At 38.2% G+C, this 14,761-nt stretch overlaps 2 protein-coding genes across 11 annotated transcripts in view; one reads left to right on the top strand and one right to left on the bottom strand.

The window, feature by feature from the left end:
* The window catches only part of LOC117430326 (mucin-2-like), a 24,851-nt gene extending 14,975 nt beyond the window's left edge, over window positions 1-9,876 (top strand). For 4 of the 10 annotated variants that reach the window (XM_059001549.1, XM_059001548.1, XM_059001556.1 and 1 more), the window contains 14 exons: window positions 88-171; window positions 429-512; window positions 1,126-1,209; window positions 1,466-1,549; window positions 3,294-3,371; window positions 4,579-4,656; window positions 5,244-5,303; window positions 5,818-5,895; window positions 6,139-6,219; window positions 6,556-6,615; window positions 7,113-7,187; window positions 8,095-8,194; window positions 8,318-8,416; window positions 8,694-9,876. In XM_059001549.1, coding sequence (XP_058857532.1) covers window positions 88-171; window positions 429-512; window positions 1,126-1,209; window positions 1,466-1,549; window positions 3,294-3,371; window positions 4,579-4,656; window positions 5,244-5,303; window positions 5,818-5,895; window positions 6,139-6,219; window positions 6,556-6,615; window positions 7,113-7,187; window positions 8,095-8,194; window positions 8,318-8,416 — 1,045 coding nt within the window. In that variant the 3' untranslated portion in view covers window positions 8,694-9,876. The remainder of the gene's footprint in view (window positions 1-87; window positions 172-428; window positions 513-1,125; window positions 1,210-1,465; window positions 1,550-3,293; window positions 3,372-4,578; window positions 4,657-5,243; window positions 5,304-5,817; window positions 5,896-6,138; window positions 6,220-6,555; window positions 6,616-7,112; window positions 7,188-8,094; window positions 8,195-8,317; window positions 8,417-8,693) is intronic. The other 6 variants (XM_059001553.1, XM_059001551.1, XM_059001550.1 and 3 more) reach the window with 6 other exon arrangements.
* LOC131701754 (alpha-(1,3)-fucosyltransferase 11-like) lies at window positions 9,877-14,761 on the bottom strand. The gene is made up of 4 exons (XM_059001557.1): window positions 14,609-14,761; window positions 12,055-12,781; window positions 10,732-11,357; window positions 9,877-10,506 (listed from the first exon to the last, which is right to left on the bottom strand). Exons 2-4 carry the CDS (start codon window positions 12,754-12,756, stop codon window positions 10,359-10,361), a joined length of 1,476 nt encoding a protein of 491 aa, XP_058857540.1. The 5' UTR covers window positions 12,757-12,781; window positions 14,609-14,761; the 3' UTR covers window positions 9,877-10,358.

The raw sequence follows: 14,761 nt of genomic DNA, 5'->3' as shown, positions 1-14,761 counted from the left end.
CTTAAAAATGGCAAGTTCAAGTTATTTCTTAATATAGCTCTTAGTTCCCTACAGCTTAAGTGTGACCAATTTTTTTCTCTCTTTCAGCTCACAAGACACTAAGTCACTATGGGACAAGTGGGATAAACCTGCAGCCACTGAGACAGCAATCACAACTGTCACTGAGAAAAGGTAGGAAGCATGGCAATAATTACTTGCACCAAATATATTGTAAACACTTCATTTATCCTGTTAATAATAATGTAATTACATAGTAATTGATCATATATGAATGAGATTAAAATTATTCATGATGCATTACATTCTTATTCACAATCAACCCCAAAGCTAACATGAATTCATCTTGAAAGGAAGTGTGTTACATGTCTAGAAAGAGGGGGTCTAGTTTAATGCACTCTGCTCTGAAGTGAATTATTGCTCATTTTCAGCTCACACGACACTAAGTCAGCCTGGGACAAGTGGGATGTTCCCGCAGCCACTGAGATTACAACCACAACTATCACTGAGAAAAGGTAGGAAGCATTGCAAGGATTACTTTCACCAAATGGTTTGCTAAAATAATAAGGTATATTTGGCATATTGTTTGGTATTGTGTTTACGGCAGGTAAATAGTTTGGTTCAGCCTGTCCAAATCATGGTTATAAATAATAAACCGTCTATTTGCTAGATCTCATATGTGCAGTTTGTATATTATAGCAAGCATGTATTTGAAATAAAAATGATACTATATCTTGTACCTAACTAAATTAATGCTCCCAGTTTTCACACCTTTTTTGTTTTGTTTTGTTTTATTCTTTTAACCCTCATAGATCATACCATTATTGCTGCGGTTAGCCTAGTTGCCCTGTACCTTCTCAAGTGAATGAATGTGTTTTTATAGAGAGGTTTCCAGAATTGGACACAGCATTCTAAGGGTGTTCTACTAGAGCACTATATAATGTTAACATGCATACATACATTCATACATTCAGAGGCTATGCTATAAAAAAACACTATTTTTCACAAAATGTGAGTGTTCAGTTTAGCTCTCACTTAGAAGTGGCAAGTTAATGCTTTTTTCACTCGTGATATTTCTTAATATGGATCTTAGTTCCCTACATTTTCCGACCAATTTTTTTCTTTCAGCTCACAAGACACTAAGTCACTATGGGACAAGTGGGATAAACCTGCAGCCACTGAGACAGCAATCACAGCTGTCACTGAGAAAAGGTAGGAAGCATTGCAATAATTACCTGCACCAAATATATTGTAAACACTTCATTTATCCTGTTAATAATAATGTAATTACAGAGTAATTGACATATATGAATGAGATTAACATTATTCATGATGCATTACACTCTTATTCGCAATCAACCCTAGAGCTAACATGAATTCATCTTGAAAGGAAGTGTGTTACATGTCTAGAAAGAGGGGGTCTAGTTTAATGCACTCCGCTCTGAAGTGAATTATTGTTCATTTTCAGCTCACACGACACTAAGTCAGCCTGGGACAAGTGGGATGTTCCCGCAGCCACTGAGATTACAACCACAACTATCACTGAGAAAAGGTAGGAAGCATTGCAAGGATTACTTTCACCAAATGGTTTGCTAAAATAATAAGGTATATTTGGCATATTGTTTGGTATTGTGTTTACGGCAGGTAAATAGTTTGGTTCAGCCTGTCCAAATCATGGTTATAAATAATAAACCGTCTATTTGCTAGATCTCATATGTGCAGTTTGTATATTATAGCAAGCATGTATTTGAAATAAAAATGATACTATATCTTGTACCTAACTAAATTAATGCTCCCAGTTTTCACACCTTTTTTGTTTTGTTTTGTTTTATTTTTTTAACCCTCATAGCTCATACCATTATTGCTGGGGTTAGCCTAGTTGCCCTGTACCTCCTCAAGTGAATGAATGTGTTTTTATAGAGAGGTTTCCAGAATTGGACACAGCATTCTAAGGGTGTTCTACTAGAGCACTATATAGTGTTAACATACATTCGCTAGACTTGTTTTGGCTATGCAACATAACATTCTGTTTGCCGTTTTAATAGCCTCCCTAATTAATTTTATAAGTTAATATGTCGTGTGAAGCGTGTCTTTTATTGTATAAGAGATGTCATCTTGCGCAGTTCGGGTGAGAGGGCTGCGAAGCGAAGCTGAAATAAGAAACCTAGTGGGAAGAGAATTTGTGAACAAGATTTTCCAGCATATCCTCCAGTCACCCTAGGTGTAAACATTCATACATAGTTTTATATATTAAAGGAAACTAATTAGAGTTAATTGAACAATTTCTCTTGTAATCTTTAAGGTAAGTTTCAGGTGTGTCAGTATTAAAAAAAGTATACTGAACTACCGCAAGAAGCCAAAAGATAGGAGACCATATTTTCAAAGCTTTTCCTCCAGCCTTTAGTCAACTCCTATTTTTGAAAGGAGAAAATATTATGTTAAGGGTTACAAAATGAGAAACAAACACATTCAGTATGTTTAAGAGAACCTGGGTTATATTACTTATTACTTTGGTTCTAGTTTTATAAATTATTATTATTATTATTATTATTATTATTATTATTATTATTATTATTATTATTATTATTATTATTATTATTATATTTTATAAAATGGCGGGCGTTTTATTTCTTTCAAAAAAGATTGGGGTAAGTGCTTACCCGAACAATCCAGAAGATTCTGTAACTCGAGCAGCCTCCTAAAGTCATGCTTGAAGTTTTTTTCTGGAAAAGGGAGGGACCTGACTGGGTGTATGCAAAGCATGCAGCACACCTACTAGACATTTTCCTATTTGTGCTACACAGTAACACATTTAAACCCAGAGAGACAGTGTAAACTAACCTTTCAGCTTAGAAGCATCATCAGTGTGGACCAGTCAGGACAAGTGGGGAATACAGTAAACGAGAAAGGTAAGGGACAGCAAAGAGTATGAGTGGACAAAGGTACCAGCACAGACTTCTCTAACTTCTGGAATATTAGAGTGAAGCAGCAGTTTGAAAACTGTTGATCTACAGCAGAGCCAGGTAGTTTTTCTTGAAAATCCCAGGGCAAGGGATTTGTTCTGGACTGTTTGGGGACACGTTTTTGAGATGTGGATACGGTGAGAATTATTATTTTCCATGTTCATCAAGAAGACTCTGAGACTTTTGCTTGTGTATCTGTATCTGTGTGCCAATGAGATGGATGAGAGGGTAGATTTGTGTGTGTGTGTATATATATATCTATATATATATATATATACTGTTTAAAGGTGATTGAATATGTTGCTAACATGTATGTACTGCTTTAAATTACAGAGAGGCTGATATTGTCATTCCTACCTGGGGAGTCATGGACACCAACAAGAATATGAGTGTCTCCACCCAGCACCAAAGGTAGGAACCCTGGGTGTGACCGAGAGTAAAGTCTCTCTTACTCTATGAGTCAATGAACCCTAAAAAAATGTCAGGCATTTTTTGAAAGAAAGTTAAGTTTCATGTTTTACTTAACCCTTTACTTTGTGACAGTCACACTTACTGTTAAGTTACCAATATATTTAGTAATGCTTAAAATTATTACACTCTATTTACATATCTAAATAACTATCCGCTCTGTAGCCAAAATACCATATATATTTTTACAGTGGTAAGAAAAGGGTTAAAGACTATTAACTAATATTTCACAAGGGCAACCATATTATCTGAAAGGAATATAATAATTTGAATTGTATAAAACTATTTATTTATTTATTTAGTGGCAGGCGCCCTTATCCAGGGTGACTTACATTGTTACAAAGTAACACATTACAAAGTATCACGTTACAGATAATAGCAGTTATAGAATACAATAAAATCAGTAGTAAGAGCAAGTTGAAATGACAGAAAATAAAAATGACAATAAATAATTATGTCTGAGAGTGATAACAACTAAGAGCAGTTAAACTTACAAATATTTGGATATTAGAGTATTAATTCCATTAAGAGCAAGTAGTAAGTGGATAAGAACGATTTCAAATAAGAGCAATTACAAAAGAAAAATAGAATATGGATACCTTAATTACACCGAATTCTATGGTGCAAGGAAATACACCTGTTTAGAAACACAGATTATGGAAAAGCTGAATACTATTAGATGTTTAGTCTGTCACACCCTGTTCTGAAGGATTACTTGCTTCATTTTAACTCAATCAAACCGGTTTGCTAGGTTCAAACAAGTTTCTCTAGGGACTTAGCAAGCCTAATAAGATGGGTTTTAATTGATTTCACCCCTTCTGTAGCAGTTAAGATTTCCTATATAAAATTTTTTATTTTTTAAATTTTACTTAAAAAACATGGTCCAAATATATCGCATACATGCCAACAGTAGCTACTTTAACTGTACAGTTCAGTATTTCCAGTGTTTCATGTCTAGCGCATATTTTACTTTTAAATTTTTACAATGAAATAAAAATGGTGCGGCACCCCAGACAGACACTGCAATAATAAAGTGATTTGCTGGATAATTAGCTTAATATTACTGTCAAAAAATTAGTTTTTGAAAATGAAAAAAAAAAAAATAATAATTGTGGTTCCTTCAACTCTCCCTTCTGTTTCTGTTTTTCAGCCCCAGCACAGAAATACAAACTCAGACCACAGTCACAAAGAAGGAAACAGTGTTTGAGACTGAACCTGTGACAAAGAGGTACAGTAAGAGATAAACTTGTTTGTTAAATATGGTGACACTATATTGTAGATTTTTGTACCAATTTACACATTTTCTGTCACTCCATTATACAAGTCTGGGTTGTAACCACCATGGATAACCCTTACATAGCATGGTAAATGAGTACTGCAAGAGTAGATCACTACTGTGCAAGTTTATCATGGAAACTTTTGCCATGAGTGCATTTGCACTATGAAACTGATTTCTAAACTGACTCCATCATGATCCAGTATCGAACAGTCAAAAATCCAAACTGTAACTGGACAGTACACACAAAAGTCAAAGCCTATTATATTGTGTTTTTGTATAACTACCATGTATAAATGATATTACCCACTCCAAGATGCTTGATAGTGAAATTAATTGATTGCCCACTGTTATGTAAAAAAAAAAAACTGCAGTTTGAGGTTTAACACCCACTGTGGTGATCCAGTCCCAGTTCAAGCTGGTCTGATCTCTAACTACTGACAATGGAAACGGGTAAGACTGATTTCAGCACTGTCCCAGAGCCTGATGAAAACATGGTATATGGCTGTTTTCATTTAAATTTTTTTTTTTTTTTTAAGTGCCTTCAAAATTGCTAAAGAAACCAAGCAGGATCCACCCACTGCTTCTGATTTAATCAGGTAGGGATATGACATCCCAAGATTAGAACTGGTTGAATTTGGGGATAAAATTATTAATGCGATTATTAACATTTTCACAATTAGCCAATATTAGCAATACAAACAATTGATTTCTCCACTGCACACAGAGCCAGGCTCCCTTGCAGAGTAGTCAGAAATATTATTCTATTGCATTACCTCTTCTTAGCTCTAGGGGTCAGTGACACTCTGACACTCAAACTGCACTTTTTACCTTCAGTAACCCACTCCTGACTCTTTTTAAAAGTTGCTGTTTACTCTGCTTCTACTTTGCATTTCCTGTACATTACTGTGGTTTCCTCCTGTGTGCTTTATCATGACTTAAAAATGCTTTAGAACTACACCTTTTATCTTGGGGAAAGCTGAAAGCACCATATTTAGTCTAGAGTGAAGTGATTATCAAAAAGCCAATTTCAGCACAACTGAGGACTTATGAAAGGGCAGGGATCTGTCGGCTCATTAAAGATGAAGCTGTCTTTCTCTCTCATCTCTTTAGCTTCGGCATGGAAGAGAATAGTACTGTCACAACTATTCATACAACAAAATACCAAACAGAAGACCCAGTCCACAAAACGTAATTTTTTTTGAGTGTTTAATATATTTATTAACCATCCAATAATACACAAAAACAAATAAGAACTGAACACCCGTAAAAGCTATGATGGATGTAGAAACCCTTATAAAAAAGTATTACTTTGGTGATCTAAATTTTCATGTTGTTGAATTTTTGTATTTACAGCTGTGGTAGGGGATGTTAGTTTAGTGATTTGTTGGCTTTTCCCATCTTATAAAACTTTCTCCTCACTGCTCCCCTTAGATTTGACAGCAGCGGTCTGACTAATATAACTACAGATACAACAACACATTGGTCCGAAACTCCTGACCCAGAACACAAAAAGTAAGGACGTTTTTCATATTGATTAACAAAACATTATACAATAAAGGATATTTGTGTGACTTATGCAGAAATCCTTTCTGAAATAAGAATCCCCTTACCAAATGATCTTCAGTGACAATGCAATTGTTTGGTAGCACACAGCTACAATGGCATGAGCCATTGGAAGAATGGTCACCACAGTGGCAACTTTATTATATTTCCATATACCAATGGAATCATTATGTTATTTAAATCCATTTCTGGGATTACCTGCGACTCTCATCACTGAATAATAACTATTTGTATTTGGATGTGCAAAATGTGACTGGTATTAACCTCCTCTTTCTCCTTTCACAGGTTAGTGATGGTGAAGGAGTATGTGAATTCAACAGGATTTAATCCCTCAGAGTACAGCAGGTAAGACCTACTGGCTTCTCTTTCTGTTTGATAATGAAGCTGCTGGGAGGGTTACTGCCTTCTTGTATATTATTATTTGTTTATTTACCAGACGCCTTTATCCAAGGCGACTTACAGAGACTAGGGCGTGTGAACTATGCATCAGCTGCAGAGTCACTTACAACTACGTCTCACCCGAAAGACGGAGCACAAGGAGGTTAAGTGACTTGCTCAGGGTCACACAGTGAGTCAGTGGCTGAGGTGGGATTTGAACCGGGGACCTCCTGGTTACAAGCCCATTTCTTTAACCTCTGGACCACACAGCCTCATGGAAACATGTAGTATGTGACCAGGTTTAAAGGGTAGTTTTACATGCTATCAAACTAGTTGGCTCCACCTGTTTAACAATATACAGTACCATATGCTATATCAAGGCCTATTTAATTTAACTTGTTTTGTGTCAAATCAAAAAATGCAAAAGAAAAACTTGTATTTGCTGTGTTTGTTTGTTTGTTTAGCATCAACAAGTATGACGACATCACCTACAGCCGTTCAAACTATTCCTACAGCAGCCCTTCGGCGATGTATAGAAGGTACAACATTTCTAAGTTTTAATACAAATGTAACAGACAAAAAGCAGCCTAATCCTCAGTTTCTTCTCTGATTATTAGTTTAACTGCACCAGGCCAGGTGCTTGTAGTCATGCTAATGCTATAGGGATTTTTATTTGGTACCTCAATATGAATATATTTTGAAACAAACACCATGTATGTACCACTCCAATAAATAATAGAATACAAACACATGTCCTCTTCGTTTGGAATGTAACAAATGAAACAACACATTTGTACCGTGTATTGCTGTTTATTCCAACATTCATCACAGTGAGCATTAGCATATTAATTACTATCAAGCCTTTGAAATAATAGTTTCTGATCTGTGTGTTTAAACAAACAATGTAATAGAAGATGAATGGCACTATATCGCTGCGAGAGCATATCAGAATTAGTTCAGGTTATGAGGCTCTTCTCTCATGTTGCCTTTGATATATTTGACTTCTCTATAACCATACTAATTCAGGTTCTAAAATTACTGTTGCTTTCCTGTCATCATTTTATAAACACCTTCACTGTCACCTTCCATTTATTCATTTATTTATTTAGGACTTAAACAGTTGATGACTGCGTGTGTGTTTCTCATATTAAACAACTCACTATTTATAAATAACCCAACTGTATAAATGGGTAATTGTATGTAAAAATAATGTGTAAAAAATAATGTCATTGTATGTAAAAATAATGTGATATCTTGTAACAATTGTAAGTCGCCCTGGATAAGGGCGTCTGCTAAGAAGTAAATAATTAGAAGAAGAAGAAGAAGAAAAGAAACTGTTGTCAGGAATGAATCCCTATGGTTTTGGTGGTATCCCATAATGCACCCGATTTCTAGAACACTGTTTCAAGGAGGTTGCTAGGTAACCGTGCTTTACTTTATTTCCAGTCCTGGAACATCTTGCACGTACTGCGGGGAGATGGTTGGAGATGATGCCAGAATCACAATTGAGCATCTCAACATTTACAGCCATCCATCTTGTTTTAAGGTCAGTTTCATTGCTTGTCCTGATACCTCATTACAGTGTAAAGACATTTCCTGTTATGCTAATAACTTAGCAGACCGGGTGTGCAGAGGTGGGCTCTAATGAAGTGCCTGTGTTTTGTTACAGTGTGGAGTGTGCAGCAAGCCCATGGGTGAGCTTCTGGAGAGCATGTACATTCACAGCGGCCAGGTGCACTGTGACAGCTGCTATGACAAGGTCTTTTAGGTACGTCGCCATTTCAACTATAGACATATCACCAACTCTTCAACTACCTGGTATTCAAAGAAGGGGCTGGCTGGATAGACTTTCATATGATCCCCTTGATAACATACAGTATGTTACATTACACATTCGACTGACATTGTATAACAGTTCAGCCATTTTAAGCTTTCTAGTTACCCATAAGTAGCCCCCAGTACCTTGTTTTTACTGCAGGAACAGTAGGTCAGTAAGTCAGCACAGAAGACTGTAGAAATTGACCTATATATTTTTTTCTTTCTAGGTATGAAGATCTAGACAAGACTCTTTCTATTCATTTTACAGATTCTACAAGCAAATACAAGGCAGCGCCATTCACTAAAATGATATTAAAAGGTGTAAAAACCAAGGATTTAAAAAACACTTCTTGCTTAACACTACAATATTCTCAGTCTCTCTTGGTTTCAAAAGGGTTTTTTTTTCACTTTCTGAAGCCCATTTATCTTCAGCAGTGAACGGTAATTTCCTGTGTTACAGGTAATAGGACCCTACCTGACTCCACATTTATTTTTTAATAGCTGTAACAGGATGTGAACTTAGTGTTGTGACAGTAAAAAGTGTAGTCTGGAAAACAACAAAGCAATAAGATGAATAAAGTTGTATTACATTTAGTTACACAATGCTGCAATCAGTATTCAGACCATGCACACTGCTGCCTTTATTAGTTATTGCAAACACTGGCGATTAAACTTCTAAAAGCCTTTCATTCATTAAGGTATTTCTCTAACGTTCATCTAACAAGTGCAAAATGAAACTGACCTATGCTTTCTCAAAATACATTATTACTGCCAACAAATTGTTTCAGGATTATAATGGCAAAATGAACATTATAATATTTTTATTTACTATGTCAGCATAAGGACAACAGGGGAGCTGTCTGGATCTTAAGATTCATTACTCGCATTACTCTAGTCTAAATCCTTTTGGTGCCAAGCGAACACAATTGTGAATATTTGTTGTTATTATTTACTGTCCATTAAATTCAGCACTACTCTCAAGTAACACTAGATGGTAGCATCACGTTCCATGGCTCTCAAATTTAGTGGCCTTGGCACAAGGTTTTTTTTATAGGGTGTTTATAGGTTTCTGGTCCCCGATAGGTTATCTGAACGTTATATTTAAAAGAAAATATGCAGTAAGGAAAATAATGCAAATTTTCTTTCCCAAGACCTAAGAAATTACTACTATATGTTAATAAGCTGCAAATATTTACATTTACACATCGTCTCTCTTTGGGTTGCTCTCAGTAATGCTCAGTTTAAGGGGATAGTTTGAAAAGTAATTAAAAAGCCTCTAGAGGGCACTGTAGTTGTACTGTAGGATGTATTTCAAATGTCTGAAGAGTAACAGAAAAGTTTCTGTTTTCAAATAAGTATTTTTGATGTATGTGATAACTGAGGGTTTACAAATAAAATGTAAAAACAAAATGGTCTTGTTTTTTTATTTAATAAGGATTTTACACACAGTGTCACACACATGAGCAGTAGCGCTGTCATTAAACACGTATAAAACATAACATATAAAAAAGTGTATAAAAACAGTAACAGACTTCATGATACATTACCAAGGGGCCATGTAAGAATAAACGCATCACTGCCCAGTATTTATTATTTCAAGTTCTGTACACAGACTGGTTGCATTTTACAACCACGGTGCCAACTGGACATTTCCATTGCACAATGCTGTGAGTATGCACTGTCCCAAGTGCTCCTTGCATCAAATACTGACTGGAGAGTTACGTGGTTTGGATGTAGCCTGCCCACGACTGACGAGCAAGTGTGGCTGACTTTGGCACAAGTTGTGTATGGCTCCTCCAGTTTTGTGTAGTCTTGGGTGTAGGCCAGAATGCTCTCTTTGGTTTGCGTGTTGCCTCAGACTGGCAGTTCTGAATCACGGATCTGGGTCTCAGTCAGTGACGCCTGCCCCTCTTCATCATCATGTCATGGATGTAATCCCACAGCTTCCCAGGGTCTGTCTCGTTATGGAGAATCATGGCCTCCAGCCCCTCAGCCTGGTCCAGGCTCTGCCAGTAGTCTTGTGGCCACATCTGCATCCAACTGAAGCAAAAAAACAGAACAGGCTTATTTTCAACACTAGTTTTCATTGCAATTTTGAAATGACTTTTGGGAGCTTTTTAGGACACTTGAATAATTATTACTTTTCTGTATCCTACCACAAGTTTACCATTTGTTCCATTTTAATTCCAATTTTAACTCTAATAAAGCTTTCTACCAAGAATCCATATCATTTGAAGGTGAACCAGGAGTCAACTACAGGCCTACCTGTCATTCTCTGTGAGGTCTTCCACTTTCCCATAGCCTGGTGTGGGCAATGGGCATCCCATGTGGCTATTTGTGGCAATCCTGGGCTCTGGGAGTGGCACGCTTAGCGGTGCCCTCTTGTGGGCTCTCTCTGCCACTTGCCTCTCGTTCTCCCGGTCGCACACAAGACACTCAAAGCCGTTGAGATAGTTGGGTTTGCTCATGTCGTTCACCCCCCACTCTCGCCTCTCCATGCTGTCCACCAGGAAGTGGTTGGTGATTCCCCCAGGCTGCTTGTAGTTCAGGTAGCGCAAATATTCTGCGTCATTCCGGTCCAGAGAAAGCAGGAAGTCTGCCAGGTCCTTCGGGGAGGGGAAGTCGTCGATCAGGACGATGGAGTGGTTGTTGGGCATCCAGTCTAAGATGGAGGGGGAGCCGCGGTACACGGGCACGGCGCCCTGGTACATGGGCCGCCACAGCTTCTCCGTCATGTAGTCGCTGCAGATACCATTCTCCAGAGCCAGGTGGAACTTGTAGCGCGATACAAAGCTCATGAACTCGTCGTCCTCCATAGTGGCAGTGGAGGTGTCCTCCAGTCTCTGGCTGGGAAACTTTCTGTTGTTTAGGCACTTCCCGTAAGAGTCAATCTATGGGGAAAAAAAACATACCAGTATTTAGATCAACTTCAGCCGGGTTACAATGATTTAAGATTACTGAAAAAAGAAGAAAGCTTGTCTACAAAAGACATTTTTAGAAGGGGGAATTTCTAATCACATGTTAATGAGTAGCTTTGTTTTTAACACTTCTGTGTTGGGTGGGCAGAGCCTTGCAGTCTACATACTATTTTTGTGCATGGATGGGTGTTTATGCTTGTTTATGTTTATTCTTTTATTTGGAAGTATGCATATGCTTACATAATGGTGGAGGAATGAAACATGCACAAATGCAGACTGTTATAACAGAGTTTAAAACACCCACCTACTTGCTATTAATAGCTCTGTGAGCATAATAATTTGTGAGCGCACACTGGAGTGATTTTATAACAGCCCTTTTCATTGTCCCTTCCACAATTCGGACCAAAAACAACAGCAAGAGCATAATACATGTATTTCTTAATCTTCTCTCGTGGCTTACATGAATAGCATATAAGTGCATACAAACTACAAAGCATCAAGAATAGCAGGAGCATTGACTAATAGTGCCACTCAATGCTAGCGTTACAGCTCTGTGGTGACCTACTGCTGGGACAGATAAGGATGCTAGAAGTTGATCTGCCGGATAGTGCAGCGAGATCCCCTAGTAAATCAGAGATTTATGACAAGGAGAAGAGCAACTAAACTTCACCTGGATGTACTTCATGAGCTCCTGAACATATCTGTCTCGGTCTGAGGGCACGTCGCAGTGAGACTGCATGTAGAGCACCGGAGCCAACCCGTCCCGTCTCCAGCGGTTCTTCTCCTGTAGCGAGACCGCTGGCCCGGTCAGATAGTCCAGGGAAGGCAGCCACTGCAGGGAGAGAGGATAGTCAGACTCCCGTCTGAAGGTGGCAGTGTAGTTAAACAACCTGATTCCAGGAGAGTGTGACAGTAGGTAGTTGTTCATGGGCGACTCTTCATGGAAGAGAGCCCAGGTCTGATGGGGTAAGCGTGGCAGGGGGGCCTCGTACGCACGGAAATCTGTCCCGTAGAAGATAATGGATTTGGTCCGTTTGTGCAGCTGCACCTTCCTGTTTTTGGTGACCAGGCAGGAAGCTCTGGGGCAGTCGATTCTCTCAGTCTGACCGGGGAAATGGGGAAAGAGGCTGGCACTCCACCACAGAATGATGGGCAGCTCCTTGTTGCTCCTGGTGTCGTTGTTGCCCGGGCCTGTGTATGTATTTAAAGCCCCAAACTCCAGGTCCGAGAAGGCGCTGGCTGGCTCAAATACATCCGTTTCCATTGTGTCTTGGTTCAGGTGCCCTTGGGACAGGGAGAGGTGCATCCAGAGCAAATACAGGGTGAGGACTCTCCAGCATCCTGCAGGTTCTTTGGTGATTTGCATCTCCATCAGCGATGAATCCGTAACTCTAAAACTGAACATCATATAGTCTTACATATTGGTGTTTATTTGTCAAATTTCTCACCTCCACATTAAAGTCCCTCGTTTTATTGTAATTTTGTTTTCACTTTTATTCAGATGAATCCATTTAACCTGCCCCCACACTATAAATTCACTTCCTGCGTAACTAGAATTTGGACCACACCTGACTGTGAGTGTGAGGCAAATACCTTCTGAAGCTGCATTACCTCTCTAACTGCAGGCAAACATAGTACCCAAATTCTGTGAAACACTGTGTAGTGTTTAGGCAAATAACTCCACCCGATCTTCCCCCTTGTTTACATCAATAACATGTTATGATAACTAGGATTACATCACCGCTCATTTGAGAACACCCCTTTTTCTTCACCAAGGTATAGTATAAAGACATGTACAACATTAATAATATTTAGACAACCAAGAAACAAACTTGGCATACAAATCTAATTTCAAATCCATTTTGCAACCAGCTGCTACAGTCCAGCATAATATCAGTAAGCCCTAGCACCATCACAGCAGGGTATTGCCAGAAAAATACAAGGACATTTGATCCAGTGGCAGATCACTAGATGATTCTGGCTGTTACTTCTGTAAAGGCACCTTGGCTCGCCTAGCCCTTACTACAACCAGCTTACCAATGGCAGTTAGAACTGAAGAACAGCTCCTTAAAGGGTACAGAAGGACCTTTTTATTTTATTGTGTTACATGTTCCCATGTGTCGCTACAACTGTAAGGTGCCTGTACTGGTAAATCCATCTCATTTACATATGTGAGCAGGAGGATGATGGGAAATGTAGTTCTGACAGGTCCATGTGGGTACATGGGAAGCCATCTTGAGGCAGGGAATACAATTTAAAAGTTAAAAAAACGTGGTCGAAATGTAAATAAATAAATAAATAAAACAATAAACACACCTTATGTAAACAGTTGTAGCAACACATGGGAAAACTTAACACTATAAAATAAAACGGTTTCAAAAACACACGCATCATAAAAGGTAAGGGGGTAGGTTTAAAACAAAAACAAACTGACAAAAAGCATATTTTTTCATCTGTATAAAAAACGGTTACCGGGTATCAGAATACCCTTCTAAAAGTTTAGCAAATTTGCACAGTAATTGAACAATTTTCCCTTGCCATGATTTTCTTTGTTTGTTTTTAATATGAATAATGCACCATAGCTCTCTTCAGTGTCTTTTTACACTTTGCTATGCTTTTACTATCGGTCACTTTTATAAGGGTAACATGAGTGTGTTTATTCAACCGCTGGATTCAGAAATCTACGGAATGCTTTTAAAAACATGAAAAGGGTCGTCATTATAACACCGATGTATCATTTTTAAAACGTCTGTCCCAAAACTCAAAAGACACAGTAAAAAAGCAACCATCCCACGTTTTAACAATTCATAGAATTTCTGCCTCGGAGTCTGGGCAGAAAAAAAGTAGCCCAGTACATTTAAGTTGTAGACAGAATTACATCCCGACAGGAAACCAAACCCCGTTCAGCAAATCAAATCCCACCACAAAGCGGTATGGCAAATGCTATTAAAAACACCCACAATATCTATATCAAAACAAAATATGAAAGACGAACCGCAAACGTCAATACATTATAAATACTTTGACCCGCTACTGTTAAATCTAGATTGTCCACGTATGCGCCGCTCTGCTACAGTCAGTAGCCTAGGATAAGAAGCGGTGTCACTGGTCAGTGGCTACAATTGAAACACTCGTGATGGGTACAAAATAACTGCTTAATAATACTTATGCTATTACGAGTTTCATGATGCTGAATGTGCAGCTAGCACAACAGTTTCACCTACCTTTTAAATACTATTAGGAGACATTTTGCTTAGTGTTAATTTAATTAAAACAAACTAAAAAAAAAAACCTGCCCGGTCTGTCATCCTGCTGTATGCCATTTCAAATCTGATCTGGGATGGTACGCACAGGAAGTGACTGCTGAAAAAGTACTG

The sequence above is a fragment of the Acipenser ruthenus genome, chromosome 26 (assembly GCF_902713425.1).
Source record: "Acipenser ruthenus chromosome 26, fAciRut3.2 maternal haplotype, whole genome shotgun sequence".
In the NCBI taxonomy this organism is placed as follows: domain Eukaryota; kingdom Metazoa; phylum Chordata; class Actinopteri; order Acipenseriformes; family Acipenseridae; genus Acipenser; species Acipenser ruthenus.
Note: the sequence above shows the minus strand (reverse complement) of the source record. Positions and strands in the feature narration are given on the sequence as shown.